Below are 14,845 nucleotides of genomic sequence, written 5' to 3' on the forward strand. Positions count from 1 at the left end.
TTTCCAGAACGCGGCGCAGTGGAGTCCAAAGGCTGACAGTATCCAGGCCGACATCTGAAACATTCCAGAACCCGTGAAAGACTCAACAAACATCTCGAGTCTCAGCCAACCAGTGTATTAGTGACTTAGATAAGAAGACTCTCGCCAAAACGTCGACGTTCGCGGAACCTCGGTCAAATCTCGCGATTCGCGCTCGAAATTCCAAGCTTCCGGTGCGTCTCGCGACCGAGGGAAACTCTGGACGAGAGGAGATGTCCCGAAAGTGGTTCCACAGAGGAGACGACACGTTCAAGCCGCCAGACATTCGAAGATAGCGGGTCAAGGTCGCGAGGAGCTCGAACCTCTAGCGTCGTCGAAGTCGATTCCTCTTCAATCAGGGATGAGGATTCGCGGTTCAGGGCACGACGAAACGTCGGTAGGATCAAGCAGAGCTTGAGCGACCGCGTGCAATCGTCGCGCAACTTCGACAGGCCTAAGTTCAAGTTCACTTTCAGAGAAAAGTCGAGGAAATCCGAAGAAAATCCTAATACCTTCAGGGTAAAAAGGAAATCCAGCGAAGAGAAGGAACGTCTAGACGCTCCTTGCTCCAAGGACGTTGAGGAGGAGGTACAAGCACGCTCCAAGCTACACAAGAGCGATTCTTTCCTCAGAAGATTGGTAAGAAGCTCGAAGGACAATATTACCGAAGGGTGCGAGAGATTGGTCAGAAATATTCAAAAGAGTCCTCTTCTACGAAAGAAGTTTCAGTCTACGGACGAAGAGAGACCAGTGGCACCAGTCCGTAGAAAGAAGTCCAAACAGAGACTTCTGGAGCCCGATTTTACCAATAAACAGTCTTCCACGGGTATCGATCCTGAGCAACCTAATAATATTCACGTTTCTGTCGTGTGCCCAAGCGCTGAGCTCATAGAGGATGACTTTCTGCTGGTTCACAAGGAGCCTCAGACTGAAAGAACCAATCACTCGTTGAACGAATCAACAACTAAAATCTCCTCGACATACTTTGTCGAGAACGAAGATTCGTCTAAAAGCGTCTCGGTAGAAGACGTGGAGGATCTGATTCGAACGGAGAACAACCTCAGACTTTTGGAGCAACGTGTTCTCATTAGAAGACGTCTAGAAAAATCCACGAAGCTCCTGGAGGCGCTGCAATCAGGTCAGCGAAGATCCTGGAGCGAAGAGAGCCTCGTCCACGCTATAGAGCAGGTTCACCGTAAGTTCCACGTGGGATTCCCCATCTCCAAAGTCTCCATAGATACCGTGACGGTAGACTGCTCGCCTATCGCTCACAGAAGATTCGTCAGACCCGTTTGCAATCGCGGAAAATCGAGTAGCGGGCAGTCAAGGTCGCTGGAGTGGCGGGACAAGGTAGAGTGGACGTCGTGGAAAGCGAAACGCTCGCCACCGCCGGACGACTGGCAGGTTCAGAGGTCGCCGAAGCTCTCGTCGAGGCGTGATAGCACGCACGGGTCAGGCGATAACCACGTTCCGGCAAGGAAGTCACGAATACAAGGCGACGAAGTGCACGCGCGGCTCACGTCGCTCGTAAAATGCAAACTTGCGAATTTCGCGGGCAGCGGTGGGGACGAGGAGGAGCTGCGAGACGGCGAGCCTGCGGAAGAACAAAGTAAACAGCGGCTAGTCGCGAACAGGCTGGACGAGAACGAGACTCGTCACCCTTCGACGCCTGTCTGCGAGCCAACGCACGGCTCACGTGTCATTTCTGACCTCAGGATAGAGTCTGCCTCGGTGAACGATGCTCTGGGTGACTCAAGCATCGTGACAATTCGCGTGAACCTCGGTGACTTAGAATCTGACGCAAGAGATGACAACCAAGGGGCCCTGAAGTCTGCTTCGGTGATCACAGCTGATCGTGGTAAAAATAACGAGAGCAAAGGTCAGGGAAGATCGGCGAAGAAGAAGAAAGCCATCGGATCTGGCTGCAAAGTTCCAGATTGGAACGACTGGAAGATGAAATTCACAATCAGGATGATTCGCATCCGGGACAAACTGATGCTAGGCCTGAGTGCCTTCGCGATATTGTTCACTATTCTGTTGGTGATGGATCTGCAGATGGATCTTGGATACAGTGGACATCATTTAGTACCCAGCCATGGGCGTGTTCGGGTCGGGGACGACCCGAATACCGGTACGATTTATAACTTTCGCAGGAGATATTTGCAACGAACGAATGCAAGTAAAGAGCAGACCAGTGGTGATATGTCCGGTACGACGCAGAATAGTGGAAAGGATGGTGAGAACGTAGGTAGGGAGTCGAGGACCGAGAAGACAGAGGTGCATGATAATTTCCGGGATTTGGTGGACCTCGTGGAGAAAGGTTATGGTGTTAGTGTTTACGAAGGAGTAGCTAGGATCAGTGGAGAAGACCATACGTACAATCCTACGCTTGGGGAGATGAAGAAAATCAGTCCAAAGTGAGTCTTTCTTTTCTCATTGAAATATTATATTCTTTAATCCTGTCGTCCTTGGGTCTGTATGACCTGAAGTGGATGCTAATGTTTCAGTAGATATTATCGAGATATAAATAGTTTTGAAATATTTGATTTTAGCATTCAATGCCACTTTACTATTTTTTGTGTACTCCATTTGTGCTCTGTACGGATAAAATAATAAAAGAAAATAATAAAAGATATCCAGAGGGATACGGAAGTAGCATAGTAGCGAAGAGAACATCAAGGTTAATTAATTATAGCTATAATAGTCCATTTCTTGTGAAACACTATTTCATTACTCGAATACGTAATTAGCGTTTGGTATCTGGAAACAAATGACTTATTGACAAACTAGGTCACTGTAATTTTAACGCGACCGAAACAAACCGAAGGTTTATCAATTCGTGTCAATTACGAGCAAACAAATTATCGAAGGGAACGTCGAACATAAAAAGTAGATCGACGTATTCTTAATGAACGTAATTCCAAACAATCGCATGGAAAGTAGATCATCAAAAGAAAAAGAGGGTATCAAACATAACATAACGAAGCGTTATCGAACGTTGAATTGCAGATACATTTTTAGTTGACAGGCGTTTTCCCAGACAACTTTGAGAGTTTTGTTATTTTCACCAGCGATGAAATCCTTATCGACGTTGATAATAACAGAGGTGAGACGACTGGTGAAAAATTTCCATCCTGTAAAAGTGTATACGACGTCCGTAAGATAAAGCGGAATTTCCAACGCGACACCTAATTAACCGAAATACCGTCGAAAGTAGCAAGTTTAAATCTCGCACCTGCTCGGTCCTCGTTGAAATCTCCTAAACCGATTTTCCACGGAACTTCAAACAGAAACTCGATGGTCTTCTTTTTCTCTTTTTTTCTCTCTTTCATTCTTTTTCTTCTTTTTTTAGTTTCCACGTTGGAAAAGTTTCCTCCCTATCGAATAGAAAGCACCGGGGAGAAAAGCAATTAGTGGAATCGCTTAAAATAACCAAAATCGTCGTTCCAACATCGAACCAGGTTTCCAATGGAAAGATGGCCGAAAATTGGGATGGGGAAAATAGGGGAAGAAAACGAAAATTGACTTTCCACTGTCTGTGTCGCATCTTCATATTTTCTCATAGATATTATATCAAAATAAAACATTTTATTCTTCATTTTATTCTGCGTCATGTTCGATGTTTATTTGCAATTCTAAGCAATGTATAACACATTTCAATGGTAAAAGAAATGAAAATTCGTTAAAATAGACATTATTCCATCTTTTTCCCATGAACCCTCGAAACGTAGAAATTGTTCATACGAGAGATTTTTTTGAACGGAATGTTTGTTAGTTTGCATCGTGTGAGTCTGGTTTGCGGATGTGTTCGTCGGTAGGTTGGTAGTGTTGGCTTCGATCTGTATGTCGGTGAAATCAAGAACGTTATTACTGTCGTAATAGACTGATAAGAGGCGCGACTGGTGATATCTGGATCATGTTGTTCCCTCCTCGACCTCCAGTCTCGTTCTCGTTATCCGGCGAAATAATACGTAGAACCGAATTGATGAACGAGGATTGAGGTTACGCAACTTCGGACCTATGTTTTAACTGAGGAAAGTAGATTACGGAATTGTTTCTGAAAATTCGTACTTTTGTAAAGAGGATTGAAAAGGTAGAGACAGAGCAGAGAGATTTGTTTTACCTATTGCATTTCATAGCAAATGGTACACGTAATTTGATTATTTTATGTGTTTTGGATTATTTTCTCGCGTTTAAATTTCTCAAAAATCTGTAAAAATAGTAGTCCACTAACTGAACTTTATCGTTCACGATTTAGAGGAATCGAATTTTTCTTCTTGTCGCTTTAATTAATTTTGATTACATCGACGATTAAATTAGTTGCTTTTTTTATTTTTCATATCTTTCCTGCTTAATATCACAAAATGTAAAATACTCCCTCGTTTATTAGTTGTAGTCTTGTTGCTAATTTTTATCATAAACTTTAACAAAATAGAATTCTAACGAAACCTCCGAGACGTTGTAACTTATTACATAAAGCGCACGGTATAATTTAATTTGTTTCACATTCGCACGATCGATAAATGTTAACTTCATTTTTTAATTACGATATCCATTTATCTTAAATAAAAAATACATAATACAATGGGGGGGGAGGGGGAAGCGGAAATAAAATTTCTTCTATTTATACACTTCGTAAATTAATTACTTTAATCGTGTCAGTCTCACTGTCGACCTTGAGATTCTCACGTTGCACGAAACAAAGCACAAATCGATGTTTCTCATATTTTACGGCTTCGATCGAAGCGAAATATCGTAGTCGACCTTGGTGAACGAAGATTGCTTAATCTAAGCCTAAATCGTTCCTGTTGACCTCTTCGAACGCTAATCCATTCTGCTTAAGCGATTTTATTGTCTGACAAGCAAATATCAGTCACGTTGGTATATCGCGTTAGAATGCACTTGGTACATGCTTGTGCATTGTGCTACTACACATATACAGAACGTGCTCTCTCGTGCAAGCAGGTTGTCCAACGGCAAACGTAATTATACCGGTGATAGAAGGAATCCGCGTGATTCACGATTCTGTGTATGGACGGGTGTGTTCCATTAAATATTTTCATCGCTCAAATCCATTCGACAAGGATCGACGTACGTGCGCATACACGTGGTGGCACTTGACTTGCAAATTCGCTTTTCTATATTTTTCTTTTCTTATCGAAATGACAGTTTCGTAATTCATTTGAACTCTTTGATGCATAAAATTTCCCAGAACGGTACGAAGTAGAACACAGTTTATTAATAGATGAATAGTACGTCTGTTCGATCGTATCGGTGTTTTATTACTTAACTACTCGTTAGGTATATGATCGTACGTTCGAACGTATTATCGTCGATATGCAAAATTTGCACACCGTTGTATGTATCGTAGCATTTATATGCTAATATTAATCGAGTTAATTAAGTTAAATTTCATATCGTAAGAGCACTTTCACGTGATTAAAACATTGCTATCGTAGAAATGAAACGTAGAACGTAATAAATAGATTGAAAAATAAGAACGTGTGCAAATATCGTATTTTTCGTAGGTAATGTGTATGACTAAACGGGAATATTATACATTTAACGATTAGGATATCCAAAATGTTGATTTTCCCTGAAAATTATAATTGCTTATACATTATGCTGTTTAATATTTTTACCAGTCATTGTACGCTGTATAAACATAATAAAATCCCAGTTCGATACCGAGTCGACAATTTGCTAATTAATTTTAAATATCGATTTCCTGCAGTGTTAATTAAATCCAAATTAATTTACATGGTTATGTTTTCGTCTGTTAGTGACTGGCCAATCCTATCGATTGAAACACGAGCGTTTACCCGCACGTGGATTTTCTCTTCTTTCTTTCTACCCCCTCGATGTTTCTTTTCTCATCGAGGCCTAACTCGTCCCAGCGAGAAGGGCGACTAATTGCCACGAACAATGCACGCGTAGCCAATCGACGATTCTTTCCCGTTAATTTAGCAAGTATCGATTATTCCCTTTCTTTTTTTTCGTTCACTTCTCTCTCTGACTTTGGAACTATTTCAGAGCTTTTTTATCGACAGTCATGGATTCAACGAGTTCAATGCACAGCTCCGAAACTCTAAACTTCGAAAGCATAGTTTCTATTATTAACGATTGGCGAAAAGCAATTTTCTTCTTGGATTGAAAATCAGAATTCGATCCTCGAAAGGATTAATGATCGAAGAAGTAAGAATCACGCATCATATCGACTGCAAATATTCTTAATTACGTAGTAAATTCGTTCGCGTTTCCTAAAAAGAGCACACGAAGCATTTACTATTCTCACATAAAATCTATCTAATCGAGGAATATCTTATTTATCCCATTTCTTTGTAGCTGCAGGCATACGTGTCTTTACATTTTCTTTTCTTCTTAACAATTCTTATAACAATCTACCAAATGTATATCAATGAAATATGACTTCTATTAATACGATCTATCTATAATTCTTATTAACGAAAAACCAATGAATACCGATATAATACTATTTTTGAAAAAGATTCCCACAACAAAGAACCGTCTCAGTGAAATCTCATTAATAGCGACCGTACGAAACTTTCTCCTTTTTTCTCATTTCGAGGCAAAAAGAAAGAAAACTCGTATCAAGTATTCACCGATCCGGAGTAATAAAAAAAGAAAGAAAAAAAAGCTGAGAACAAAGCAGGAATAGGGTGCGTCGCCACGGAGTCAGACTGCATTTTTCATTGCATTTGCTGGTCTAGGATCGATCTGAGGAAAAACTTGTACGGGGAGTACATAGTCTCCACCGCGTATTATCAGAGTTCTGGACGAGGAAAACAAGGAACAGAGAACGTTTCCCTGGTTGCACGCTGTAAGCTTCCTTGCCTCGATAGACAGCTCTAGTGACCCTAGGGTGTCTAGGGAATAAAGCATTGTTTCGCGGGCGCAGAAGCGTCGACAATGTCTGCTGTTCGGAGGTTACTTCGCTTCTGAATAGGTTACGTGTGTGCATTACTGTGCATATACACGAACCGGATCGTTTACACGGGAACCAACGGCGATACACTAAGCGACAGATACACTTCGTGCTGCTTGAATACTTATTCAAGACCCCGGGTTGAACGTTCGACGTGCAATCGTTCTCTCGAAGCTTCGTCCTGGCGTCGAATGTGTGCCTCGAATAAGAGAGTTTTGGTCTTCCTACGGTGCTTACCTCGAAGACGAAGCTGCTTCTCAAGTTTCCCTCTTTCGTGACAGGTGTTTCGCTTAGGCGCGTACCTAGAATACCCGATGATTTTCCAACATCCTCTGCTCTTAGTGTAATTCCAGATACACAGAGATACAGGGCTTGGTTAATATTCCAAGGTTTCGACGAGTGTTTGCTAATTTCTGGGCCAGAGGGTTACGTCGAGTTACGTCTGGCAGAGTGAAATCACGCATCACAGGATTGTTCTTTTTTCGCACACGCTCTTCCACCATGATTTCTACGAGATAATTCGTGGTAATTTTAGGGCCAGAGAATACCGAATGATATTCTAACCTGCTCCCCTCTTAATGTGGTGTCAGAGGAGATACGGGTGGTTGGTTAATATTCCAACAGTTTCCACGAATGTTTGCTAATCTTAGGGCTAATTTTAGTTGAGTTACGTGGCGAGGGAGAACTCGTGTAGTAGGGTTGTTCTTTCTTATTTTTCTTTTGCATACGCTGTTCGAAAATGATCTCGACGACTATGCGGCAATTTTAGGGGTAGAGAATTCCGGATGAGATCCTAACATCTTCTCCCCTTGATGTAGTTTCACAGGAGGTACAGGGGGTTTGTTAATATTTGAAGGTTTCGACCAGTTTGCGCTAATTTCGGGAGCAGAGGGTTACATTGAGATACGTCGTGAGGGTGAAAATCGTGTAACAGGATTGCTCTATTTTTGCATATGCTGTTCGAGGATGATTCCGACGAGTACGTAGCAGTTTCAGGGGTAGAGGGTGAATCGCGTTGCGAGGGTGAAATCGTGTAATAGAAGTGATCTTTTTCTGCACACGTCGTATATGTTCGAGGACGAACTGGTTTTATCGTGAATGGAGTACGTGGAATTTTTTATCAAAAGAACGAATAATTGTTGAAATTCTCTAATCGAATGTTCTTTAATCTTTTTAATTGATTCTTACTAAAACGCTGCAGCTACGATTGTGCTGCGCGATGAATGCGGTGAAATGCTTTTTATCGAGAGAACATTCTTTCTCAACTCTCCGTTTGGTTGATTCAAAGGTTCACCTAAAGATCTATGAATTATTTTGCGATTTATTATAGATGTTATACATTATTTTATACGTCACCTGTATCATAGGTTTCACTCGTTAACCGGTTTTAAAAATCAGTGTTCTCGAGATTCCATCGAGTGTAATGGAAGAATCTACTAACGCGTTAAAATTACCAGCGAATCACCATAACTGAACGAAAGAAAAAAAGAAGAAAAAAGGAATAAGATTCATGGATGCATTACCAACTACGTTCAGAAACGGAATACTCTATAATTCCCCTTATGAATCATTATCGCCTAAACCAAGGAACTCTGCAAGTGAATTATCACCTTGCGAGTGAAACAAAGAAATAAAAAGATCCATTAGCAATAAATCACTCCCTATCCCTCCCAAAATCGAATATTCTCGCATTTTACCCCACCAGTTGTTGATTCTACAGTTTCGATAATCCAGCTTTAACTATATGTTCAGAAAATCAACGTAAATTCTTCCTGAAAATTCACGAATAATTAAGAGTCAACTCGTAGACTCTGCTGAATATTTTTTAATCCCCTTAACAAAAATTATTCCCAAGCGTTTGCCAAATTCATTGCCTCCGCCGAGGAACCCATTGAAATTATCAGCGGCTGATAAGAGAGAGAGAGAGAGAGAGAGAGAGCGGACTGACGGTGCGCACGGAGGTTACTTCCTGTCACCTGAATTCAGGCCTGGCGGACTCGACCGAGTTACGGACGATGAATTATTTCCGAGCAAACATCCGGCTCACCTTGGCTCGGCCACCTTTGTCATCTTCGGCCTGTAGACTCGCAGAGACCCTTTGTTGCGCCGTACGCTCCTGAAGTCACCGATGTTTGGACCCGGCTCGAAAGTTCCCGTCGATGAATCGATACGACACACGCGTTAACTCGGCCCCAATAATGCGCTATTATGCATGTTTGCCCGCGCGTGTACACACAGACGATCGGGCGAGTGTATGCGCGCGCTGCACGCTATTATACACATGTAAATGCACCGGTAATAATGTGTACATTCGCGATGCCGTAGTTTGGTAGGCGTTCGCGTGTACGAATGCTTGTTCGTGTGGCGGACGCAATGGATATACAGGGTGCTCGTTGTAACGGTGGCCGATATTTTTCTGGGTTTTCCGCTAATTGGGCGATAAAGCGATTGGAACGGAAGTCGAGGTTCGTGCGGACGCACATGCAACGATTTTAGCGGAGTGACGAGCAATCTGGTAACTTACTGTGCGCGGAGTGGCGCGGACGTTAGAACTTGCTGCACCACTCAGTATCAGTTAATCAAATCTGTAACTAAACTGTACTAGTTGATTTTACGGTAACTGTAGGTACATTTCCTGCGCGCTAAACTATTTCGTAGTAAGTGGCTACTCGTTGCTCGGCTAGATCAATGGGTTCGTCTAAACGAGCTTCCAGTCTGTGCTCGGTTAACGTCTTGAAAGGTCAGCCTGAAATATAATTACTTTTCCAGTTAACGTATGAAACAGAACCAATGGAACTTTCGAAATTAACGCGTAAAACAAACTGATACTATGTAGTATCTGGTTGTATTTTCTAAGTGAATGCATACAGTGATCGTATTTGTCGTAGAGTCGACCTCTTGCTCGAACGATGTTCGCATATAATAAATGTGCTTTTTTAACCTGTCAATTTAGTACAAGCGATAAATCCGTCTATTATCAGTCGGATGGAAAATGTTTTTATAAAGTACAACGTGGTTTCTAGAGAGCCTTAACGCGATTATAGCAATCTTTTTGCCGACTAAAATCGTCTAACAGACAAGTGTAAAAAGATGATAGGTTTATTTGCAAAAAATTCAAGGTTACCTTGAAAAGTCATGAGAAAAGAAAGAGTCGACAAAAAATTTGCTATTATCACGTTGAAGTTCTCTGGAAAGCGTGCTATCCTCATACAAACATTTTCCATCGGACTGCTAATAACAGAGTCATCTCTACCGATCACGATTCGTGGTTCACCCTGTACATTGCTATTGTCCGACCAGCGTAGAACGAATGCACGCGACTCACATACGCTTTAGGCTCATTTCTTTAAAAAGTTATCGCAGAAAATTACATAGGACTTTGAAGTTTCTGATAAACGAGAAAGCTTCTGGCATTTTCATTATCGCGATTTGTTTCCACCTGGGAACTGACAATTAGTCGTTTTCTCACGTTCGAAACAGTTTTTCCTAAGATTAGTAGAAATGCCTGAATAATTATGGCGACCATTATGGCGAGCAGCATATATACCGCGGTGTATCATAAATTTGAACGAAAGGGGAATTGCCACGATCGATGAAGCTAATCGACCACCTCGTCGCAAGATCGTGAACAATTTCTCTTTGGTATGGAGCGTTTGCTATTCCCGTGGTGATTCCCTACGCATTGGTGCACGACAGGTGTTTATGTGGCTCCAGCTGAGGTACGCGAATAGCGTGCAATTACCGTGTGATATCTTCGTTACAGACAGTTCCGACCTCTTGTGAATAGAATCTTTAACGGTAGAACAGTGTGAAATTAACAGAAGCTTATACGACCAACCATATAACGCGAACGATTGAAGTACACATAAAGCTTCTATTTAAATTAACAGTGAATTATACAATCAAGAAAAATATGTAATCTAAAAAGCAAGCCTTCCTTCATATCTCTTACCAAAGGTCGTGCGAATTTTAAAAAATGCATCGTCGTAAGGGTGTATCAAATTTTAATTAAAAATTATGAATTACCTCTTTTTTCTTTTTTCTAACTATATTCTTAGTTTCTAAGAAACTTTAAATTACATTGTATTTATATTAATTCGAAATTATACTCTCCGCGTTGTTTTATCGAATGGATCTATCAAATTTAATGTCAGCTTATGATTTTTGAAAAAACGTTAAAAGATTACATCATTGAGAAATTATGTAATCGTCGAAGCAGAGATCAAATCGATACCAATGAATTTCCGGATGAACTAGAAATACCGGTTGTTCGAACGAACTGGATCTCGAATCGGTCGAGGAAAATGGTGTCTAGTGAACAAAACCTCGTACGTTATTTACACCCAGTGACAGCAACACGCGGAAATGTAGAGCTTTCGAAAGTAACTTTCTGTCCTATATCGTTCGTTTCCCAGAAGAATCGCGGACAGTAAAGACGCAGATAGATGTGAAAGTAAGAAAGCGAGAGGAAATGGAGTAAAGAAATTTTGTGATAGACGCTGGAAATGTATCATAGGCGTTCAAATCGATGAAAATATTGAACATAGTGTGGAGAAACCTGCTTAGTCGCGTAAATAATACAAATGATATATGGAACACGATGAAACTCTATGCATCTCTGTAATAACTGTATTCTTTATATTTCCTTAACGCATCGAGAACTTTTTGCAAATATTCCTTTAAAATGTCTTCCTAGATAGAAGAAATTCATATACAGGGCAGTTGGTAACTGGTGGTACAAGCGGAAAAGGGGTGATTCTACGCGAAAAAAGAAATCGAAAATATAGAATAAAAATTTTTCGTTTGAGGCTTTGTTTTCGAGAAAATCGACTTTGAATTTTCGCTCGGTACGCGTACACTTTATCACGTCTCGTTATATCGTTGTCTCGATGGAAAAATTAAAAAGAAAAAAAAAATTAAAAAAAAATATTTATCCTATATTTTCGACTTCTTTTTTCGCGTAGAATCACCCCCTTTCCGCTTGTACCACCAGTTACCAACCACACTGTATATTTGAAGCTCTTGGTATATTTTAAAGGAGACTTCATTAACTATCGTAATTTTATTCGCAGATTGTAGGATTATCAAATCCATCAAAATATCGAGTTCCATATGTTTCGGTTTTCTAATTTATAAAATATTCAAGTGTGTTATTTTAGGTTCCCTTTAGAATCTTTTGCTAAGAATCTACACGATATTTTTCATTGGAATTTGACACATTTATTCCTCCATGTGTTATTAACGCTGACAAACTCTTTTTGAGGTGAAATTATCAAAATCGACATGGTTCTTAACCAGTTAGCTGTTTTTGACGAGTATACTCGTCATACGTAAAAAGTAGTTACAATTTGCAGTAAATTTCAGTTATAAGATTAAAATATAAAACAGTCATTTCGTTACAATTTGATTCTATATTACAACAACCACACGTACTGTATGGTGACGAGTATACTCGTCATTGCTCGCTTATTGCGACACATTTTAGGTACAGACTTTTCAAAGAGGTAGCAACAGCTAGCTGGTTAAAAGTCTCATGGCTACTACGATTCTGGTCATTCTACTCATCCTTTTACTTCGTCGAGTTAAAAAGAAGGAAAATATTTAATTAAAAACCGAATTCTAGTCTCCGTATCTCTTTACACCGAGTCCCACGACAGTGTCGATGAAATTCCAAAATGTTCCGTATAACGTGCATATGTCCAAGCGTTCGTGTACTTTCGCGAGCCATGTGTATCTATCTTAAATCCAACAATCTTGTCGATACCAGAGACAACAGAGTGGAAAATTGTTCGCGAAAAATCAATCTGCCGAAAAACGAACGAGCTGGAGCAGTGGTTGGCCTAATATCTCAGTCAGTTACAGAGTACACCGACGAAAACCAGCTGGTTGGGAAAGCCGGGTCTCCCGCGAGTCCCCAAACGACAAGTGTTCCAATCTCTCGAACGTTTGTTTCGATTCTCGACGGGGCAAACCACTAGAAATCAGGATTCCGTGAGTCGCAGAGAGCTATGTTCGATTAATTTTCGTCAACTCGGCCTTTCGACCTCGAGTCGCCAGGATTGCCTTTTAAATCGTCGGATCTGGCCGACGTGAAAAATATCCTGCAGTGTTGGCTGCCGTGGAGAATGTACAGGTTGCATGCGTGATGCAAAGAAAAACGAGCAAAAGGAGAAAAACACGAGGCCACGAGTCTGGATGCTCACGGATGCTCTCTGCAACCTTTACGATATATTTTCCCCCCTCTTTCTTCCACGTCTTTTTACGAAAAGTATCCAAATGCTCGTTTCCTTTTTAATAGGATTTAATTGCAGAATATTCTGATAAAATCGACGTGTTATTATTGCCTTCTCATAACTGAAGTAAGTCCATGCAGTACAATTGAAAGCAATTTTCTCGTAAACAACACTGTAAGTATCGAACATGACATTTTTTTAGCAGAGAGAAAGGACTTGTCTGACTTAAGACTATTTTCCAAATTTCATTTCTTTCGATTATCATACGATCTCAAATGTACGATTTCAAAAAGTTTTCTATTTTTTCGAACTAGTATCGTAAAAATTCCTGAGCAACAAAATAGTATTTGTAGAGAAGCCTGTATGTATGTCCCATCCCTTAGTTGTTGAGAAAACTGAATTTGCAAGCATTGTAAGTACCAATCCTGTTTGTCTCTGAATAACTTGTATGAAATCAATATATTTGTTCAAAATGTCCTTTTCATTTTCTTTTATTTTCTTTTTATTTTGTGAACATATGTATATAGTGGGAGTAATGGATAAACGTAATATATACTATAGAATAGATATTACCAACACGGTAAAAAAATGTAAGTACAGAAGTTATTAAAATTCGTGGCGTATCAATTTCAAACTTTCTTCCGTCAGCCATTGTATTTCAAAGAAATGGAACGTATAGCGCTTGAAATTAAAATTTCAAAATTTTAGTCCCTGTCTCAATTACCTTGCGGTTTCATCCTTTCAGATTTCGCTACAATTACCGGGCACGAATGTGTTAGATCGTAATTCCAAACAGAGTACAAGATAATTTTCTCCTGAAGATTCGAAACTTTGCCAAAACTCTTACTCCGTCACGTTGTTAATATTCAAATAAATCTACATGAGAAAGTAGAACACCAAAAGGTAGAGGGGCAAGCGAATCTCTTAGTAGAAAACAGCATCAAATCTCGTTGAATTTGGAAAGGTAGAAGGGTTCCAAGCCGTAGATGGAGGCTTTGTTGTTTGAAGGCGTTTTCGCTCGTTGTCGTTAGGTCGCTTCCTTTCTCGTCGAATAATTGCCATTGCTAACGAACAGAACGCCGCTTTGTCACGGTAAAATCGCGACACTCGAAACTAGAACGGATCCATTTCGACGGTACGCGTCTTCCACTTCCGGACGGATGTTACTTGTTCCGTGATTTTCACGCGGCGGTTGTCACCACTCTGTTTCACCGATAACTTTCCAGGAATAAAGGGATGCGAAGTGACTATCGATTGCTTTGACACGATATTGAACCTTTGACGTTCGGTGTTTCGTATACAACGTTGTATTCTAACGAGTTATTAAGAAACTGATAGAAGATATATAAATAATAGATAGGACGTGGACAGGTTTACGTAAATTACATTTTTATGAGCGCTATTGAAGAGATGAAACCTACGTGGAGATTTGTTTCACGTACAGACTGTCTCAGAAATCATGGTACGAGCGGCCGCATAGCGATTCTATATGCAAAAATAAGTCGAAAAAGAAGAATAACATTTTCTCGTTTAAAGTATCGTTTTCGAGAAAAATAAGTTTGAAGATCCGTTGGGTGCGCGCGTTCTGATTGTGAGTTTCGAGATAGCCGACTTCTCTTTTGTGTGTGTTGATATTTGTGAACATGTC

General features: G+C 40.5%; 2 protein-coding genes across 3 annotated transcripts in view; both read left to right on the forward strand.

Annotated features, from left to right (window-relative positions):
• The window catches only part of LOC138186713 (coiled-coil domain-containing protein 137), a 98,709-nt gene extending 98,562 nt beyond the window's left edge, over positions 1-147 (forward strand). Inside the window, exon 7 of one of the 2 annotated variants that reach the window (XR_011174969.1) lies at positions 8-147. The gene's annotated coding sequence lies outside the window, so the exon portion shown is untranslated. The remainder of the gene's footprint in view (positions 1-7) is intronic. The other variant, XR_011174971.1, reaches the window with a different exon arrangement.
• A 128-nt stretch (positions 148-275) lies between these two features.
• Positions 276-14,845, forward strand: part of LOC138186705 (extracellular serine/threonine protein CG31145) — a 93,888-nt gene continuing 79,318 nt past the window's right edge. The window contains exon 1 of the mRNA XM_069126812.1: positions 276-2,435. Coding sequence (XP_068982913.1) covers positions 1,972-2,435 — 464 coding nt within the window. The 5' untranslated portion in view covers positions 276-1,971. The remainder of the gene's footprint in view (positions 2,436-14,845) is intronic.

The sequence above is a fragment of the Bombus flavifrons genome, chromosome 14, assembly GCF_040668555.2.
Source record: "Bombus flavifrons isolate JBK064 chromosome 14, iyBomFlav1_principal, whole genome shotgun sequence".
In the NCBI taxonomy this organism is placed as follows: Eukaryota; Metazoa; Arthropoda; class Insecta; order Hymenoptera; family Apidae; genus Bombus; species Bombus flavifrons.